The 20,890-nt window shown below is 41.2% G+C and overlaps 2 protein-coding genes across 2 annotated transcripts; one reads left to right on the top strand and one right to left on the bottom strand.

The window, feature by feature from the left end:
- The first annotated feature begins 479 nt into the window (after positions 1–479).
- trim46a (tripartite motif containing 46a) lies at positions 480–8,196 on the top strand. Its single transcript, XM_034227976.1, has 13 exons — positions 480–536; positions 610–682; positions 1,591–1,849; positions 2,354–2,504; positions 3,361–3,559; positions 3,646–3,792; positions 3,869–3,964; positions 4,482–4,735; positions 4,827–4,948; positions 5,046–5,375; positions 6,153–6,382; positions 6,497–6,564; positions 7,050–8,196. The coding sequence occupies exons 2-13, from the start codon at positions 623–625 to the stop codon at positions 7,495–7,497; spliced, it is 2,364 nt and encodes a 787-aa protein (XP_034083867.1). The 5' UTR covers positions 480–536; positions 610–622; the 3' UTR covers positions 7,498–8,196.
- A 6,627-nt stretch (positions 8,197–14,823) lies between these two features.
- On the bottom strand, positions 14,824–19,345 carry slc50a1 (solute carrier family 50 member 1). The gene is made up of 6 exons (XM_034227975.1): positions 19,089–19,345; positions 18,825–18,902; positions 18,600–18,723; positions 18,330–18,491; positions 15,990–16,109; positions 14,824–15,862 (listed from the first exon to the last, which is right to left on the bottom strand). Exons 1-6 carry the CDS (start codon positions 19,154–19,156, stop codon positions 15,761–15,763), a joined length of 654 nt encoding a protein of 217 aa, XP_034083866.1. The 5' UTR covers positions 19,157–19,345; the 3' UTR covers positions 14,824–15,760.
- Positions 19,346–20,890: the final 1,545 nt, after the last annotated feature.

Below are 20,890 nucleotides of genomic sequence, written 5' to 3'. Positions count from 1 at the left end.
GTTCCTGACACGGACAACAATTGAGAGAGGACTGCTCGTGTTTTTTTACACAACACTGCCATCTAACGGTACTGCGAACACTAGGCCACAAACAATTTGGCATTTGGACATGTTAAGAGACACGTACCTCCGAAAACAGCAACCATAAGGTTTATTTTGACAAACTGAGCTGCGTATTAGGGCTGCTGTAGTTGGGAGAAAACAAGAAGGAAGCGAAAACGTTTCAAACATTATATATTTAAACGGTATTAAAGAGAAATGGCGTTTAATAAATAATACATCATATATAACCTGTTCAATTAAAACTAGTGATTGCTGTCAAATACAACTAATAAGATAGCATTTCAACATGTGTATTCCTTGTACATTACGGCTGTGATATAGCCTAGCCTAAAATCGGACCCCCCCCCCCCCCCCCCCCCCCCATCCTCATCGAGCGGCTCTGAGACAGACAGTGTGCGCAACAGCAGCAGTGAAACCAGCCACAGCAGATCTGTTGTCCGGTTCACTATCCGAGGCCCAGGGTCGGCTTTTCGGTCTGTACGACTGACATCAACCTGCACCTGCCTTTCACCAGAGATAACAATCATTTTACCTTTTGTTTCGCAGAGCTCTGGCAGCCATGGCAGAAACGGAGTTACAAAGCTTTACCTCTATCATGGACGCTTTGGTTCGCATTAGTGTGAGTATGACTCTAATTGCTATTACGTTATTTATCTAACCCACGTGTGCGTAGTGTAAATGTTTTGTGTAAATGTTTTAAATGTAAAAAGAGAACATCATTTAGCCATATATCCTTTTCGTATGGATGCACAGGTTGTGTCCGTAATGAAGGAATATGATGCATTTATTTCGTTACAGTATATTTTGGCAACAATCCAATCAAAGAGAGGTTTGATTTTCAGCAAATCTAGCACTGTGGGTGGAAACATAAAAGCAAGGCCACAACAAAATATGCACAAAGCCCAATCTTTGTACCATATAAAGCATGGATATTTTAATCATTATTAATCCACAAAATATGTTGCTAACAGCAGTAGCTGAAATGCGTGCCGCATACGATCAGAAACTAGAGATGATGGCGTTGTCATAGAAACGGGATGCTGCGTTTAGCAGCTTTAACACCGGAACAGGGCCTCCTCCACAACCAGCAACACTTAAAAAACGAGGCCAGAGCTGCAACAACCGAGAGATATATTCATTTTGAGTTGAACATTTCCCCTTGAACACGCCTCATAGTCAGCTCCCAAAGCATCCTATTCCAGAGTTGACATATTAAGGGTTCAAAGGGAAGGGGAGGTTAGCTGACAATATTGAATATCAAAGCAGATGGGCTAACACTTGAAATCAGGCAATGCTATTTTGTCCTTAACATTTGCCCCTTTTTGGCTCTGTACATCGGAAATCCACCTACATAACCATCTGCTTCTGCTCCCCTTCCCGCTCTTGACACCTACATATCTCATATACATTATTTTCAGGTCACAGCAGGAGGTGCAGAATGTAAATAGCCAGCTTCATTTTCTCTAGTGACTCAGCCTTTATCGATTTAACACCTCACAGTTCTCTTCTTGACTATTTCCTCTCCAGTCTAACATGAAGAGTATGGAAAAGGAGCTGCGTTGCCCGGTATGTGATGAGATGGTGAAGCAGCCCATCCTTCTGCCCTGCCTGCACAGTGTGTGTCTGCTGTGTGCGGCAGAGGTGTTGGTACAAAGAGGTTACCCTCCTCCAGACCTTCCTCCAGAGCCCAACTCACCGGCCTCAACACCCAACACTCGCTCCCCTCGACAGGCACGAAGACCAACACCCAGAACGCCCGACCGCCTGGAACGAGTCCTCAGAACAGGTGCAGAAAGGACGAGGAGTTTACTTGTATGGGTGTTTGGTACAGGAAACTGATGGGCATTTTAAATGGCCTTGCAGCTTAACATGCAATTAGCTTCGAAAATGAAACTGAATGATCTCAGTATTAAATCATATTAGAGTGACATCATCATTTAAAAACTGCAAACCGGGATATGATGCCACTGACCAGTTCGAATCTGACTTAATTAATGATCTTGCTGACAAATCAGTATCCTGCTGTGCATCCAGGGCTTTATGCATTCATCTCATAACTTATTTAAGTGCATGTAGAGCAATGGCCATCGTGGAAGAGAGTGAAGCAGGCAGTAAGGGTCTGTTGAATATAGGTTAAACAGTGTTTCCTCCAGAGTGAGCTAACCTATTTATTTATCACTGTGCTCTATTTGTATTTAATTTAGGGAAAATTGAGTTCTGCTCTTTTTTTCTCCTCTATTTATCTATCCATGACCATCTCCCTTCCTTTGCACCTGCGTCCTTCCCTCAGTGTGCGGCACATACCCAGGGCGGAGGCGGAAAGAGACGACCCTTCCCCCCATGTTGTTCCCGTGTCCTTCCTGTCAGCAGGACGTGGAGCTCGGAGAGAAAGGCCTGACAGACTGCCTCCGCAATCTCACACTGGAGCGGATTGTGGAGAGGTTCGCTTACACACAAACATCATAAATCTAGTAGCAGAGAGTGTAGTCGGGTGTTGTAGTCAGAGCTGATGGTGCTGGCACAAACATGACTTGTGGTGCGTTGTTATCTCATCCTATGATAATGTATCGGCATGAGCTCATTAACAGAAACTATATATAAAGAAAAACGTTTTCAACAATCATGCAGGTAATAACGAACGGCAGCGAAGGAAGGGTTTAGTCGATAGTGCTTAATAAACGAGACAGGAAATCACTTGCTGGAAGGAGTTTCAATAATGAATCTTTCCTTTCCTCCTGATTCAAGGCTTACCCTGAGAGCAGAATGCAGGGACAGCTCAAAAACTGCAGTGTACTGTACTACAAAACTGTGGAAAGACACGCAATTGAACCAAAGTTATGTTCTGGAAGTTTAGAAGCAGAGTTCTTCATATCCTTCTTTAATTTGAATCATCCTCTTCTCTTATCAGTTAAAATGTTGGAGATCATAGTGAGAGGAGCTGCTTGTAAAAAAGAAGTGTTCTGGGAAGGGGATAGGCACTTTACCAGTTTCTCACACAGCATTTTGATGAGTGCAGCTGCTTCCTCCCCAGACAGTGGTTGGGTTGGTCAGAAAAGTGTGACGGTGCATGTTTTACTGCACAGGATGTACTAACAAGGCAGCTGCTGGGGATGTATCCAGGTCAAGCAGTAAAAAGAGTTAGAATCCTAACTACTGAAAAGAGAGCAGGTCAAACTGTGATGTGCTCCATCTTCCCTTTGTTTAGTTTTAAAGGCTCCTTATTGGCTCTCTATTTTTTCTTCTGCTGCGTTGCTTTAGCCCAGTTCTTATCTCCTTGTTGCCCTGTCTGCCCTTTAGGTACAGGCACACAGTGAGTCTGGGCAGCATAGCCATCATGTGTGGTTTCTGTAAGCCTCCTCAGTCTCTGGAGGCTACAAAGGGCTGCGCTGACTGTAAGTCCAACTTCTGCAACGAATGTTTCAAGCTCTACCATCCCTGGGGAACCCCTCGAGCTCAGCACGAACACATTTTACCCACCAACAACTTTCGACCAAAGGTTTGTCTGTTTTAGTTTTTTGTGGATCAACTATAGTAGCTTCCCTTCTATTGTCATTGTGGTTTAAACCTTTTGTTGTGCTCTAGGTCTTGGTGTGCACAGAGCATGAGCAGGAGAGACTGCTGTGGTACTGCCGTGACTGCCAGAAGTTACTGTGCCCACTTTGTAAGCTCCGTCGTGTCCACCATGGGCACAAAGTGTTGCCCATAGCACAGGCTTACCAGGCCCTCAAGGTGAGTCTGCTTCGACTGTATTGAGATCTGGAGGTTAGCATGCCTTGAAATGTCAACTTCTCTTCTGGCCTTACAGGACAAAGTTAACAAGGAAGTCAACTTCATTCTGGCCAACCAGGAGACAATACAGAGTCAGATCACTCAACTGGAAGCTGCCAACAAACAGATGGAGGTGAACCCGTTTCCAATTATTGTGAAACCCTCTTCTTTGTGTTGGTGCAAGAGTATTCCAAAGAGACTCTGATGCAAGACGTTTCTGTTGAAATTACTATCCCATGCAACTAGCAGGACCTTTGTGATTCATCCTGTGCTGTTGTCTAAACAATCAACCAATAAGTTGTTTTTGTATAACGGGGTGAAAGCAGGATGTTGGCTTGAAATGTTAGCTATGTCTCCTTGCAAAATAGCATATTTGTTTAGAACCAATCAACAACATACTGTAGTGGAGAGGAAGCTACTTCTTTTGTACTTCAAAACAATGGTGATTCATTCATAGCCTATCCTGCCGGTTTACTGTAACTACAGCAGCAACTATTAAAGGTATAATAAGTTGGCCCTCTAGAGGCCTAGGACTTTAGTGCAATGACACACTTTTGTGCGGGCAATAGCTACAACATTGATTCTGTGTTTATCATTCCAAGTCATTGCTCTTTATCTCAACACGTTCTCCCCTCTCTGTCTCTCTCCAGGCGAACAGCTCAGTGGCCCTGCATCAGCTGACCCACTGTATCAGAGAGTTGGGGGCGGCCATCTCGGAGCGTCAGGGTGCTTTGGCCCTGGCCCTGGAGGGGTCCCACTGCAAGAAGGGGGAAGCCCTGTCTTCCCAGGTGTCAGAGAGGAGGGGCCTGCTGGAGCATGCAGGCCTGATGGCCTACACACAGGAGCTGCTCAAGGAGACCGATCAACCTTGCTTTGTACAGGCTGCCAGAGTCACTCACAGCAGGTAAAACACACAGTCAGCTGAATTCTACATTTAAGAGGAATGAATTGGTAAGATATGGTTATCTGACATCTGTGTGTCTCTCACTCTCCAGGTTAGGGAAGGCCATAGAAAACCTTCAATGTTTCACTCTCTCAGCTGATACCTCCTTCAGACACTTTCATCTGGACACGTCCAAAGAGGTTAAACTCATCCACAGCTTGGATTTCATACATGGTGGGCACCTTTGTTCCTCTGATATGAACTGTGTTAAAGTATACTGAAATGACTGTAAATGACTTAACCTGCCTCTGTTGTTTTGTCTTCTCCACAGCCCCACTGGCTCCAGTCATCGACACTCAGAAGACACTTGCGTACGATCAGCTGTTTTTGTGCTGGCGCCTCCCTCAGGACTCGGCCCCGGCTTGGCACTTCTCTGTCGAATACCAGCGGCGAGCGGGGGGAGCAGCAGCGACATGGGGCGGCACCAGATCCCCCAACGCTGCGACATCGTGGCTGCGTCTGGACGAAGTGAGAGGGACCAACGCTGTGGTTGATCAGCTGCAGATGGACAGTGTGTATGTGCTCAGGGTGAGAGGCTGCAACAAGGCCGGGTTTGGAGAGTACAGTGAAGAAGTTTACCTCCACACTCCACCAGCACCTGGTAAGATATGAAATCTATTATTTTACATGACCAATGTTTTCAATATTACATTTCATTCAATACAAAATACTCATCCTCTTTCCATTCTAATTTCTTTGTTTCCAATGCAATTTACCCTAATTTATTACAAAGAAGTATCGTGTGGGAGTATAAAAGTCTCAAACATTTTAATTTGAATGTATATTTATTATTTAGTGCATAAAACAAGTTGGTTTTGCATTGGTAACAAAGACAGAACTGTGGTAGAAACATTTTAAGTTGGATATTTTTCCAGTAATGCCATTCATTCAATTGATTGACTAATGTTGTTATTTCTTTTCTCTCCATCTCTTTATTTCCTCTTCTCCCACCTTGTTTTTTTATTTAATCTTCCGCACCAACCCTTCTTTTTCTTATTGTCCATTCCAGTTTCATCTCAGTCAGACTCTTTCCACTTCTGTCTTTCTTGCTACAGGTCTGTTATTTTGCACTTTCATACATTATGCATTGTTTCTTTTTATGGTCCATTTTTCCATTTTGCTGTTGTTCCACGTAAAAGTAGTTTATCTGATTCCTCTCGAGTGAACTTTTTCTCTTGATCTGCCTTCAAATCTTTTTGCGCTCTTATTCTGTTATGCGTTTAGGCCTGCTGTAGCCTGCCTGTCCCAGCTTCAGGATCTAACCGCTTCTCCCTCCTGACTCCTTTCCCACACCTCCCTTACTGTACATTTATCTCCTCTCTCCCCCCTCTTGCCCCCCCCTTTCCTTCCCTATATCCCTCTTCTTCCGCCCTCTCAGTGTTGAGTTTCTCCTTGCACTCTCGCTGGGGGTTGCACGCTGACAGGCTGGCTTTGGGTAAAGGCCAGACGTATGCCCGCAGTGTGCCAGGCCTCTCCCTCCTGCAGGCCGCAGACCGCACACTCACTTCATGCCACTTGACTTCCGACCTGCTAGTGGGCGACTTGTCTGTCAATCAAGGCAGACACTACTGGGCCTGCTCTGTGGAGCCTGGTTCCTACCTGGTTAAGGTGAGGGGGATGCAGTTAGTTTGGTATTATAATATGTTGTTGTAATCAGCTTTGTAACACATGCAAAATGGATGAGACCAATGATCTGTGTCTTTCTGATCGTCTGTCTTGCAGGTAGGAGTAGGCCAGGAGGCTAAGCTACAAGAATGGTTTCATCTCCCTCAGGACATGGCCAGCCCTCGGTAACTACATTTTACCCTCTTAAATATTACTACATCTTCGACCAAGATAATTTCTTATGCCCACAAATATAATGCACTATACCACTCAAACAGGATGGACCTCTGTCCCATCAATTGGAAGAACTATTGATAGTATAACACGCCTATCCATCTATATGTTTTGCAGCCATAATTCTGAACTTTCTAGATATATACATACATACAGTACATACTAGAAAAAACCTCCCTGTGTGTTCCCTTACTAATGAACAATACATACTCTTAGTAAAACTAATAGTGTATACTCAAAAATATATTACCTTTTAACTCACTAAGAATACAGTGGTTCCAACCGGTCTCTAGTAGGAGTAGGGTCATTCTTTTTGTTGGAAAAATTAAAAAAAAGGTGTTGAATTTTCAATGAGGTGTAACGCTAGAATTAAGGTGTACTTTACATTATTTTACATATCCAGCCTAATGTTTTCCTTCCCTCTGCCTCCCGAAAGCTGTGACCCAGACAGTGGCCATGACAGTGGGGCAGAGGACGGCCAGGACTCTCCTCCCTACTGCTTCCTCACAATGGGAATGGGCAAAATCCTGCTTCCTCAAGGACACGGTCACACTCATACCCAGGGGGACAGCCATAGCCTGGGGGGAGTGCACTCCCATAGTAGCAACCATAATAACCTGCCTCACCCTCACACTGCTCCCCTGCCACCCCGACTGGGAGTGTGTCTGGACTGTGACAAAGGACGTGTCACTTTCTACGATGCCCACTCGTTGCGGATCCTGTGGGAGGCGCACATGGACTGTTCCTCTCCTGTGTGTCCAGCCTTCTGCTTCATCGGCGGGGGAGCCCTGCAGCTGCAGGACCTCGTGGCAAACCGGAGCGTCGAAGAGCCGCCACCACGCAGGGTAACTATCCAAACACGTGCAACAAATCTCAGCAAATAAATAGTGGTGAGGGCAGTTTATGTGCACAGTTCACTCAGTTTTCCTGATGTCTGTAGAGCTAAAGGTGGTTTTTATTCACCACTTAATCTGAGTTCAGAACTAATTGCCTTGAGAACTTTATCTAAATATCAGATGTGCTTTTGCTTTTGCACTTGGCCTGAATATCAAGTCTGACTTTTGGTTATTTGGTTTTCCTGCTTTCTTTATTCTCAATCTTGCCATGCTCCTATGGACTTTGAAGTGATTGTAGACTATGCAGAGTTATGTTGGCAGGGTGAAGTAATCCCCTTTAAAAAAGGTTTATCTGTTTGCAGCATAAGAAGAAAGTCTGCCCTTTTTTACACGTCTTCATTTTTTCCAGAATGACTGGACGAAAATGTTGCATGCAAGTGTAACTAGGATTCCTTACTGGCATATATACAGATAAATGAAGCCTCGTAAAAGCACCTCAGATGTACTGTATGTCTAATTTTATAACTTGATTGTTTTATGTAGCCTCAACAAAGTGTTAACGGTGTGTATATAATTCAGAATAAGAGATTGTGAATTTACTGCGGTAGTTAAATGTAATGTTCTGGAGGCTCACGTCATTATGTCATGTCTCACAATCTGAAAAGTCCTAGGTGGAATTTTATGAAGTTGTTGTTTTGCATTTCAAAATGGATATGTGTGGCATTTCAATAAACACGCTCACAGTTGCCTCAATGTTCTCAGAAGAGATGCTACACTAACAAAAAGGTTCTGAAGAATAATGTTCTCAAAATGCTCACCGACTTCATAACGTGAATACTTTCCGTGTTTCAGATTTCGACAATGCACATGGCCTACTGTCCAGTATTAAAGTGTGCTGTTTGCTTGACGTGAGATGTGATTTTAATAGAAATGGATGGATAAAGTAGACTAATGAAAGAGGTCTATTTTATGGGCTCTGAATGACTTCAAAATGTTTTTCTATAGCTTTGTTTTTGCTACTGTAGTTGACATTAGCTTATTACTTATACTCTAGCTGATCAAGATGTATTTTTGGAAAATGTAAGAGCCCAGTTATGTATCATTTCAGTGCAGGAGATTGTCTTTATTGTAATATTTAAAAATCAACTGGCTTAGACTGTATTTTCATATACATTATGATTATCTGGTGTATATTTGAACTGTGTGTGTGTGTGTGTGTGTGTGTGTGTATGTGTGTGTGTGTGTGTGTGTGTGTGTGTGTGTGTGTGTGTGTGTGTGTGTGTGTGTGTGTGTGTGTGTGTGTGTGTGTGTGTGTGTGTGTGTGTGTGTGTGTGTGTGTGTGTGTGTGTGTGTGTGTGTGTGTGTGTGTGTGTGTGTGTGTGTGTGTGTGTGTGTGTGTGTGTGTGTGTGTGTGTGTGTGTGTGTGTCCTCTCTTGAACGCGGGGTCTAGACTTGTGTTATAGCACAGCACTTGAACGACTTTAGACTGTAGCATCCCATAAATCAGAATCTCTTCATTTAGATTAATGAATGGCCGAATGTTTCTATCATATCATAAGAAAAACAATAAATGACTGATATCTCTTATACAGAGTCGCTTTGTTTCATAAAGGACCTGTCTTTTATACAGTAGCAATCCTCTCTTTTCTAATTAATATCACTCAAAAGTCTTTTTCCATGATATAGTTCAGACAGAAACCTGTAATTTACCTAATGTTTTCCTGTTTTGTAATTGTTACAGGCTTTTAATTTGATTCACAAAGTACTTTCTTGGTTTTAACATTTTGTTTCACCTGTCACATTTCCTGCCCTGCAGCCGTAATGACAAACACGTTTTGGGTCGAATGCAACAGTTAGTTTAATTGCCACAAGCTATAAAGCTGTCAGATTTGTATTGACTGTAAACAGCGTATTAGAGAACAGATGAATGAAAACAGACTCTCCTTGTTTAAATGTCATGGAAAAACTGTATGAGTGTGTGGGCATGCCTGCGTGTAAGAGCAAGCGTGCCCCTAATCACTCAAGTGTGCCAGATCTGCATGAACAGGTTAAGTGGATCTTTTGTGCCACAGGGTTTACATTTAATCAGCCCATTTTGTACAAGGCCAACAAACGCCTCCGGACACCTGATACAGACTGCAACACGAAGGTAGGTGAGCCAGTTGGACTGGTAGTAGAAGAACATAACAGGCTATTTTCACCCAGACAGAGTGACACATAGCAACAGGGTGAAAGAGTTCAGTATAGGGATTGTGTAACAGCGCAATGGTTGTATTGTGCGATTTGTTATTGTCTTTTAACATCAACAAAGGAGCTGTTGCAATCACACTAGTGTTGGAGCTCTGGAAGAATACACTTTCTGCTAAAGGAGTATGCAATAATACACATGAACCATCAGGGGGCGACATTGTTTCTGCTTTGTCGGTTTCCTGTGTTTTGTGTGGAAAAAGGTTAGTCAGCAACAGGTGCATCACGCATGATGTGTCAACACCGACTTGTCTGGTCACACATTTGTGATGACAGGTCAGATATAAATTAAGACACTCAGCTTCTGTTTGGTTCCTCTGGGCTAATCCTTGCTATTCATTGTGTCACACCTGGATGAATATTTATCTCACTCCCCTCGTTCCTCTTTCCACTATTATATGTAGGCTACCTATTTATATGGGTATCTGACAATGTAGGCTATATCACTCAGCATATGTACACGTGCTTGGTGCTTCTGTTCATTTTCATCTGTCTATTGAGAAAATGAACTTGGGGAGGGTCATATAATCACGCTATATTGCATTTACAGCCACGTGAAAGCATTGACATACCAATCAATCAATCAAACCCCAAGATGTGCCAATGAAAATAAAACATTTGTTTTCCCTCTCTGTAGTCCTAAATCCAACTCCTCAGGGTTTTGGTGGTTGCATCATTACTTAGCTACAGCTCAGTTTTGTTTACATAGTTTACCTGACAAGACTCCTCCCTATAAAAGTTAAGCCAGTGTTTGCACGCAAGCGTGTTGACTCCAGTTTCACCCAAAATGAAGTATGTTGTGTAATGCCATGGTCCTTGTAAGATGATTCAATGGATGTGTTTATATATTTTCTAATGATGAACAAGATGGTCAGAAGATAAGATAAATAAGCAAATAAACTACAGTATGTATGGCTACCAATAACGGGGGAAACCTTGGTGCTTCAGAAGAATACAGATGATAGTGAAATAAAGTTATTTTTACCTATGCTGCTTCAACATAATTTCCATATATCTACCATGAACATTTATATGTAATTCTGTAATGGAAAAGCTATTGTCACTGGCTGAGATTGTCTGTTTTAAGTCATTACCTGGAATTAAACCACTATTTGAATAGCCAACAATGTTTTTTGTATGTGTTAGAGTTAAATGAAGCCAAAATGCTGCCATTCAGAATAAGTCCTACACACAATGAGATGTAGCAAACTTTTAAATGTGCATACAGTGCAGGAAGCTGCAAAAATGTTTGCTAATGCAAGAAGCACAGACTCCAAGTCCCCTGAACAGCTGTGTCTCCTGTCTTTCCTCAGCACCTCTGCACATCACAGTGGACATGTGTGTTCTGCACACACACCCAGACACACACTTCTCCACAACATTTCATCCCCCAAATAAATCTACAAGTTCAAACTATGGTCTACACTTTTTACTGTCAGTCGCCTACAACTGTCAAACAAAATGGATCTCCACTGCTCACTGAGGCTTGTGGACATCACCAAACACATGTCTGTGTGTCACTGCACCGAAGTCCACACTCACACAAATCAAATCCACCTTATAGTTGCACTCAAAAACATCTCAACAAAATCTGCAGCATGTGTGTGTTTTGGATGGATGCCAAAGTAAAAAGCATGCTCAGACAGGACCAAATCCCCTCAGGCTCTGTGAGTATTTATGGGTGAGTGTGTGTGTCATTTTTAGACTGGAAAGATATTAACTTTCCATAAAGTCCTTAACTATTCAGAACCACCTGTTAGCTTTGATGGTTAACTATATTTTTGGAAACTGTAACCTGCTTTGTGACTGTATTCATTATGCAAGTACGACATGATTTATAGCACATAACAAGAGTAAGAAGACGTTTGTGATTTGAATGCAAATATAACTTTTGAAGCCAGTTAAATGAAACTTGGAGCTTGTAACATTCAATGCTGTTGTTGCGTCCGGTAGTGCCAAGCACAGTTATTGGACCGCTGATAGGAGGATACCTGACAAATGATTTATATCAAAGTGAAATGTGTATGTTCATCCGTGCTGACAGTATTTTGGTCCATAGCCCGCTTCTGACAGCTTAATTACTAGCTGTCCATATATCACTCCACTCACTGTTCCCATTCTGAAGGGCGGCAGATGCAGAGGGAGGAGGAAGAAGAGGAAGGAGGAGGAATAGAAGACAGAGACAGGACATACTGAACCACACAATATACTTAGGACACACCGGAGGGCTGCCTTTACATCTATTTCCGTACAGAGCAAATGTCTAACAGCAACAACTGTTAATAGTAAAAGAGCTGAAAAGTCACATGTTTGAAATTGTTGTGTGTATTAAAAAAAAGGTGTGTGGTACCTTGCATGTCAGCTGTGCAACCACCAGGCTCTGAAGGGGGAAATGCTGTAAACTAAGGTGGGAGAGCTGGTAAAACTGGGAATAGAAAACAACTTGCTACACTGCACATGGTTCCCCATATATAGCTACAGCAGCAACTGCTTTTACAAACAAGGTGGTGCCTGCACAGACATGTACACCGGTAAAAAGGCCTTAGAGAAAGCTTCAGTGTGAATGTTTATTGCGGACTTTCAGCAAAATCTACCGAAAAAGCTTGAATTGAAATAATTCCTGTTTGAGAAAGCTTGTGCTGTAGCTCTACTTATTGAATCGACTTAAATCTCAGACTGGCTGACAGTTTCACAAGACAGACCTGATAATCACTGCAGATGATCTGAGTACAAACATGATGTGAGACTATTTCACAAGTGTAGGAGAAGAATGGAGGGGCCACCGAGTCATTTGAGAGGAATGCAAGTTAAAAGGGGAATCTGATAAAGAGAGGGTAAAAGAAGATATGAGAAGAGATATGATTTAGGAAATATAGATAAATAAAAGATATGACAGTGTTCGAGAAGAGGAGCTGACCAAGGGAATAATTAGATAAGATATTTAAGAGAGGAGGAGCAATGCAAAAGGCTGGGAAGGGTGAGGGTCTGACAGGAAAACTGAGGGAAGCACATTCCTTCTTTCCCTCTTGTTCTCTTCGTAAACAGCAGCTGGGACAGGGACAGGTGTGTTTTTACTGATGGTAGAAAGTGCACAGGCTGCTGACTGCCCCCAAGAGTGCTGTGTGTATCCTGTGTGTTTATATGCTGAGTATGCACACTGTCTGCAGACTGCATGTTAGCTGAGACTTTGTTGTCTGTAATTACGGAGGAAACAAAACCCATAGATCAGAATTTGCCCATAATGAGCACAAATAGACATCTGAATGCACACATGGTGTTTGTGGGGGAGAGATTGTGGGTGTGTCTGTAAGAGAGAACGTAGTGTACATACACAGCCTTTAAGGATGTGTGCAGACGTACAAGAGTCAGCTGTGTGTGTGCTGTTTGAGGAGACAGTCTCTACTTCAGGAAACAGAGGGATCCTGTTTGTGAGTTGAACTCATTGTTCGGCTGATTGACCACCCCCCTCACCCCCTACTCCTCCACACAGACTCATGTACAAAACACTGGCCCTATGTTACTATTTGGCTGATGAACAAAGACGTGTACACATCAGGGTAAGGACCCTGCACTTGATTTCCTGCTTAGCATTTAACACGTTGTCTCTTTACAAACCATAGTTGGGAATGATGGGTGTGTCCGGCCAGTCTATCTGACTCCATGCATTGTCCCTCCAACCCTATTCATGTCTGTCTCTTTCAGTAAAATAATGGACAACACCCAATACTCCCTTATCTTGTCCTGGACTCATGATTCAATCATTTTTCTTTTCTTACCGCTAAACTTCCCCCAATTTAGTTTTTCCTCATATAAGACTGTCTATTTACAAGGCCGCCACTATCAGACCTAATGAGTCACTCATGTGCACTGTGCTATTCCCGTTCTTTACTTTAACAAAAAATAAATACAACTTTGATCATATTTTTTACAAGAGAACAAGCCAAATCCATAACATTCCCTTATCCAGTGGTACTGGTTGGATTGGTAAACACACAGAGGATGTATTCTACTGACTTTGGGGATCCTCTGACTTTACTCGAGTTCCACCAAAAGGGAAATGTATTGACAAATGTTCATGAATTAAAAGAAAAATGTGGTCTGTCTCAGGATGACCTGTATTCTGTTCACCTGTTTATTTCTGACATTTAATCCAGATCCTTTATCAAGTCAACATTGAAATGTGTTCAATATTGTTGTTTATGATCGAACACTTGATAAGCTAATGACATTACCATCAGCTACACCTTTTGCTAAGTGCCAATTAGTATGTTAGCATGCTCAATTCCAGCAGTCAACATTGTAAACATTTAACCACAACAGCATGTTAGCAATGACCTGAGAATTATGTTGTTGCTAGTATTTAGCCCAGCTAACCACTAGCATGACTGTAGTATTTTGTTTAAATAAACTTCTGTCATGTTACACCAGAACAATACAAAAAGCCAAACCTATATTTCTCTTGGATATTATTTTCTTCTTGTCCCAGGTTTTACCGTTTCTACTGCTGTCTCATTTACACATTCTTCCCTTCTACTTCCTCATCGCCTGCTCAAAAGTGTCCCCCCTTTTGTTCTTGTTCTCTCTTTCAACTTATCCCCAACTTCCAGGACGTTTAGCCTAGTTTTTCTACATAACACTCAACTCCAGCACAATACAGTGTTGTGTCTGTGTTCTCTGTCAGGGGCAGGCTCTTTGGGCTCAGGAAGAGAGGCCAATGTAACACACACATATACACACACACACACGATGAGAACCTCTGGCACGGCCTTTCCCACCACTGCCCACTCTATATCAACATACTCACACAAACAAGCTCATTCACACTGCTGCACCATCAAACAGGCTTTTTTGTGTGGGTGTTTTGTGCGAGAGAGTGAGGAGCGAAAAGCGCGAAGAGGCGAGGAGCGAGTGCGAGGCAGGCGAGAGAGTAGTCGGAGGGAGATATAGAGAGGAGAGGGAAGCAGCGCGCGCGATAGATCTCTCTAGCGCTTCTATACTCTAGCGCTCTCTCGCTCTCTCTCTCTCTCTCTCTATCTCTCTCTCTCTCTCTCTCTCTCTCTCTCTCTCTCTCTCTCTCTCTCTCTCTCTCTCTCTCCTCTCTCAACAAGCAATAAGAAACACAAGTCATTGATCATTTAGGTAAAAATGTATTAACATGGCACCTTTTAAAGATCTTACAAACTTTTGAAGTGTGAATCAGCGCTGACAACCGGCTGTTTCATTTGCATAACATGTCCATATTACAGATTATAATGAGGAGACAAGCAAGACTCCATTACCCACGACAGTGAGTCACGAGAGAAATAAACATTATTCATTCTTTTAAACAAACACTATGGTGTTATTTTTTTTTTTTACTGTATTTGTAATCTCATATACAAATAGTTTATAAAAATAGCATTACCAATAAAAGTAGACAATATTTTGTCGTGGACATAATCCAACATACACATTATGTAACAGAAAGATTCTGACATGAAATATATAATAGAAATAACAAATATAACTTACTGCTACTGATAACTCAATATATGTGTCTGCACCAGGATACAAAAGCAAGAGTACCGAATCTAAAAGGATATTAAACCATCATTGCATCAGCAGGGAATAATATGAATATACTATATTATTCCATACATGAGTACCAGGGAACAGAGCACAATATGATATTAAAATATCAGCCAGCAAGTTTCAACTCCACATCTTTGGCTAGTAGGTGAGTCACATTCATGCAAGTCTCCTGGCATGTTGGAAGATCAGTAAATGCCATTCATCTTTAATGGCAAACAGGATCTCACATAAGGCACTTGAAGGACACAAAGAAAAAACTGTTGAACCAGACCATCACACCATTATTTGAGAACACCTCCCCAAAAAGGTAACAAACACACAAAACTGTCTCCACTTCAACAGTGCTCACCCATTAACAGTTTATATCTCTCTGCTGCCTCTCTGTATGATTAAAAGTACAAGACAGGTGATGGGCAGGGGTCTTCGCTGCAGCCCTTCATGGAGTCAACAGATCTTTTTCGTTCTTATTGCTTCCCCCCTCATTTTCTCATCTCTACATGGACCTATAAGCAGGTGAGCTTTGATTGACAGCCGCAAATCTCCAAAACAGATAAAATCTGATGAGGCTGGTGAAGATCCCAGGCGTGTTTGGAACCTGCAATGAACACAAACAGGAAGAACATTTAGGAAACCATAGCTTTCATTTGACCTACATTTCATTTCAGTTTTAAAAGGTGCGTTACCAGGTGTGATTTGTGTGCATATTCACTGTTGTGTCTTACCCAAATATATTGGTCGTGTAGCTGGAGGCCGTACAGGACCCAGGAGGTTGAAGTGAAGAAGGTGGCGACACTCAGAGGGAAGGACAAGCGCTGAACATCACGACTACGCACTATCTCTACCTGAAAGGGAGGTGGGAAAGAGATAACAATAACTTAACAAATAAAAACATTACAGCTGCTGTAATTAAAGTGTTTTATATGGATCAAATAACTCTGTAATGTGAAAGATATAATTCGCAGTGACACACAAAGATTATCATGGACTCCTCTGCAGATCCCCACAGACCAAAACAGAGCTAAAAAGACAATGAATATCAGAATTGCATACGTTAGATGTCATCTCCAAATGAATAATTATGTCGCTATGTTCTGCTGAATGTGTAAATAGGAAATAACATGCTTATTTGCCCCCCCTCCAAATAAAACAAAATGCTGCTTCAATACACACTGCATTAGGGCTCTAGCATAATTACATTCAAGTACTTGTCAAATAGCTTTGGCATTCCCCTCGCACAGTTACAACGTTGACACAGAAATTCTACATTACACACAAAGAAATTGGCTTCACGATTAGTGTGTGGGTATGACCAAGTATGCAAGGTAAGAACTCCTCTCTCAACTACATGTCACTATTTGTGCATAAACAATTCCAACACTATGAATGCCTTTCATAAAGAACAGTCTGAATAAGTGCAAACAAAAAGATGATGTAAGATGTAAGGAGACATCATAATGTAAACCCAAACAGATAGAGACAGAGAATAACAGGAAGACGCAGATGAGAAAAAAAAGGCAGGAAACTGACTGAGGGTCATTCAGTGCTCTGAAGCAGATGGAGGGAAGGAGACAAACAGGATAGTGGACGGAGCGACAAGATGACACAACGAGACAAAAGAAAGAGAGGGACCAGGGGACTTATCCCTTCACTGGTAAATATATCTGCACGTGCAAATAGGTCAGATACTTAGACACTGATATGGACAGATGCTGCCTGTTGTCTGTGCAGAGGTTCAGTATAGGTACATGGTCAAAAAATAAAACTACATGTGTTTTTTACAGTTGTGTTGTTGAAGTGAATATTGCTAATTTTGTATGCCCTGTGACACATACAAAAGACACTTAAGAATAACATCCTGCCTAAAAACTTAATTTGCAGGTTTCACACGATGCATTCTTTTTCAGTGACGGTTTCATCTCTTTGGAGGTAAAATATGTAAACTTTGTACGGTAGAATCATTATAAAGCCCTGGGCGCCACTTTTCTCTATTTCATCATTAGCGCTCCTTTACAGGAACGACATAAATCCACCTAAAGCTACACTTAGACATGAAACCAGCTGTCATTTGACAGGTTTTAAGACGCGGAAACACAGAATTTACTCGTAACATGAATGACTGCCTACACTTTGGGCTGTGCAATAATTCACTAAGATCATTTCTTAAACTCTTTCAACATAATTTTGATAAATTAGATTTTCATAGATTTATTATAATTAAAAAAAGAGTGCCATCCAAACAAGATATGACACTAATAAGGGAACGCATATGATCAAATCAAAAGACTATCTTGTTTGCTTTTTCACTACATGAAGATCAATCCTATGTATGTAGATCATAACTGGTTTGTTGATAAAGTATTAAGTGATTATTTATACTTTCTAGATTTGCACAACAGAACAAGCAATTAAGAGTGATAAAAAAAACTTAACAGCATTACATTTTCATCTTGGCATTTTATAGATTTTGTACAAAAGATGGAAGATTTGAAAATGTATTTATCGGGCAACTGTTTGTCCCTGTGATACTTTGCATATTGGTAGCAGAGGTGAAAGTAGGTCTACTCAAACATTTTACTAAAAGTAGCATTATCATCAAATAGTACCAAAAAAATAGTACTAACCCTTGATGATGCAGAATGGACCATTTCAGAGTGATACATCATCTTACTGGAATGCAATAATTGATCTATTAAAGTGTTCTCTACTTTAAGGTTGCAGCTGCCGAAGGTGAAGCTAATTTTAATTAGCATATATATATATATATATATATATATATATATATATATACTTCCCCCAGTGAACATTTAAGTCTACCCTTATTTTGTATGCCTTAATGGAGTAAAAAGTTATATATTTGCCTATGAAATGTAGAAAATGGAAATACTTAAGTAAAGGACAATTACCTCAACATTTTACCTAAATAAAGTATTTCTGTAAATGACCACCAGTGGGTATTGCATATTGCTAGAAATAGGATACTTTTTAATCTCCTCATATCTTCATTTGACTGTGAGCATGCACTGTGCGTGTTGTGTTTGTTTGTAATGCGTGTGAGCATGTACCAGGTCAGTGAGTGGGGACAGGTACATGCTGACAGTGATCACGCTGCAGGTGAGGCCGAGCTGGCTGAGCTGAGAGTCTCCTTCAGGAAGAAACGTGGTGAAGTAGAACCAACCGCACGCCAGCACCGTCCCTGCTGCTACAGTCTGGGACGTCACCAGCCTCTGACATGAACACACAAAAAACACAGAGTTGAGGTGAGACAGGATTGTGCCAATTTAATAATAGTTGGATCCGCACTGAGTGGCATCCGTCTACCCTTATTGGCTCACCTTTTGTGTTGTGTAGTGGAGGTACGCGATAATGTAGAGGATCTGGAGAAGAGCTCCGATAACGTTGACGAAGACAATCGTCTGATCTTTCTTCAGAAGCCCATAATACAACCAGCCCAGGTTACTGTGGAAACATGATGGGCATCAGATGTGATGACCAGGACAGCTGGACAACAATACTACACACACACTCACATATCCATACACGCACACACACACACTCACTTAAGACATGTGAAGAGGAAAGGTAGAAACTGGATGTTGTCTGCACTCTTGGTTTCTCTCATCTTCTTCAGGTCGGTCCTAAATACACGCACAGACGTAGGCGGAGACAGAGTAAAGTTTACTTTACAAGTTAACAGCACTGTGGATAACATGGGTTCAAACAATTATTCTTAATGCACTAATGTGTCCTTCAAACCAATAAAGTAGCATAAACATGTGAATGGAAAATGTGCTATACAAGATTACATTAGCCATTTAACTTACAGTCCAGTCGAGAACATCCCGACTGTAAACACGATGCAGGCCCATGACAGAAGCTGCATTACATCCATAGAAGGAGAGAAAAAGACTCTTAACAGTCTACCTGGTTGTGTGTTTTACGAGCAATGTGTGATTTTATTAACTGGTGCTTAAATTGGTTGCAATAAAAGATAGAATACAACTACGCGGACGATCTGCTTATCTCACTGTGTATTTCCGTGTTTGCAATCAGTGTGCTCAGTGTTTCTGCGCTCTGATTGGCTGTGGGATGAAGCATGTGGGAAGGGTTGCTCCAATAGGATGTTGAAACGATGCCATTTGCACACGCGTCATGACGTTGAAAAAAGTAGTCGGTTGAAGTAAATTAGAAAGACGGATTCAAACTTTACCGATCAAAGAACAAAACCTTCTTAAAACACAAACCACGTCTCTTTAAAACAGTAATAAGGCTAAGCTAATACGGGCTGTCCTTCGAGCTGTACAACTTGCATTGATCTCTACCTGAAGCAGGACTGGGGACGAGTGCTCAGGGACCGTCTACAAAGTGCAACACCGAAAATAAATACTGCAAAAATATTCAATAACTTCATTCAGTGAAGTGAAATAGCTTTACACAATAATTGTATTCTATATTTCTTTGAAGAAATATACGTTTGCATGACTTTGGTGATTTATTGTAGTGGATAATGGTTTTATTAGCGATGCAATTCACCAAAAACAAATTAAATTGGTCAAAAATAATAAAATAGAATTATAGTACACTGAGATGAATCATGTAATATTCACTGAATCCAAACCATTTTAAGGAATATGTGTATATGATCAGCAATAAATCATTACTTGACAGATATTAGAATTGTTAAGGTTCACTGATCCTGCTGATGGATTTTGACCTCAGCGTGTTGTACATGCAGGACTACCAGAATTACCTCTGTTCCCCCATAATCATTGGCCTTTCGATCAGACGACTCAGGCCGAGCATCATAGCTGCAGAAGTAGGTGAGTTTAAAAAAGGACCATTGTTAGCAATCTCTCAAACTTGACCTTTAATGTATAATGTTCCCTTCTTCACTTTTTTTTATTTTAGCTTTAACAGAAAGAGTTTGCATCTGACATTTTATTTTTCAGTTGATCTTATAATGATTATTGTCATTTCTACATAGATGCTCTTTTGTCTCTGGTTCCTGTTATTAAATTGTAAATAAAATATAGACTATAATTGCAATATCTAAAGCTCTTTCCTAAATGGACCATTTGTCTTGTCTATACTTTCAGACATGTGAAATATCTCAATATGTTTCCTAAGTACACGTGGTTTCTTGCTTTCTAGAAGAACTAACTGTATATTTGCCAATATTTTTCGTAAGTACAACTTGAAGTGCATTTCATTGTATTTTACTTTTGCTCCGCCTATGCAGAGGGAAATACTGAATTATTTCTTATTTTCTGCAACATCTGATTGCTGTGGTTAGACATTGTGCCAATTAAGATTTGACATACAACATTAACGTAAAAGTATGAAAATATTGCAGAGTACACATTTCTGATTTGAGGGATTTTTGCCACTTCTTTGTCTCCAGTTTGATGGTGTTTTTTATTTGTGAGGCTTGTACTGTTTACTTTTGTTAATCTTAGGGTTACAGTCTGCTTGCATTTCATAATCTCTGCACATTGCTGTATGACATCATGAAACATTATTGAGACAGTACTGTGAAAACCACCATGTTTGGTGTGTTTCATCGGGCAGTGAAATTCCTGCTTTAACCTGCACAGAACTATACAATTACATCAATGTTAGATTTCAG

This window comes from Gymnodraco acuticeps, unplaced genomic scaffold (assembly GCF_902827175.1).
Source record: "Gymnodraco acuticeps unplaced genomic scaffold, fGymAcu1.1, whole genome shotgun sequence".
Taxonomy (NCBI): domain Eukaryota; kingdom Metazoa; phylum Chordata; class Actinopteri; order Perciformes; family Bathydraconidae; genus Gymnodraco; species Gymnodraco acuticeps.
The sequence above is the reverse complement of the archived record's forward strand: the minus strand, read 5'-3'. Positions and strand labels throughout refer to the sequence as shown.

Coding starts and splice junctions, on each gene's coding strand:
- slc50a1 (XM_034227975.1), bottom strand. CDS start 19,156: ATGGATGTAATGCAGCTTCTGTCATGGGCCTGCATCGTGTTTACAGTC. Junction 18,903..19,088: donor GGGATGTTCTCGACTGGACT/GTAAGTTAAATG, acceptor GCGTGTATTTAG/GACCGACCTGAAGAAGATGA. Junction 16,110..18,329: donor TGTCCCCACTCACTGACCTG/GTACATGCTCAC, acceptor CCTCCCTTTCAG/GTAGAGATAGTGCGTAGTCG.
- trim46a (XM_034227976.1), top strand. CDS start 623: ATGGCAGAAACGGAGTTACAAAGCTTTACCTCTATCATGGACGCTTTG. Junction 3,965..4,481: donor CTGCCAACAAACAGATGGAG/GTGAACCCGTTT, acceptor GTCTCTCTCCAG/GCGAACAGCTCAGTGGCCCT. Junction 6,383..6,496: donor CTGGTTCCTACCTGGTTAAG/GTGAGGGGGATG, acceptor TCTGTCTTGCAG/GTAGGAGTAGGCCAGGAGGC.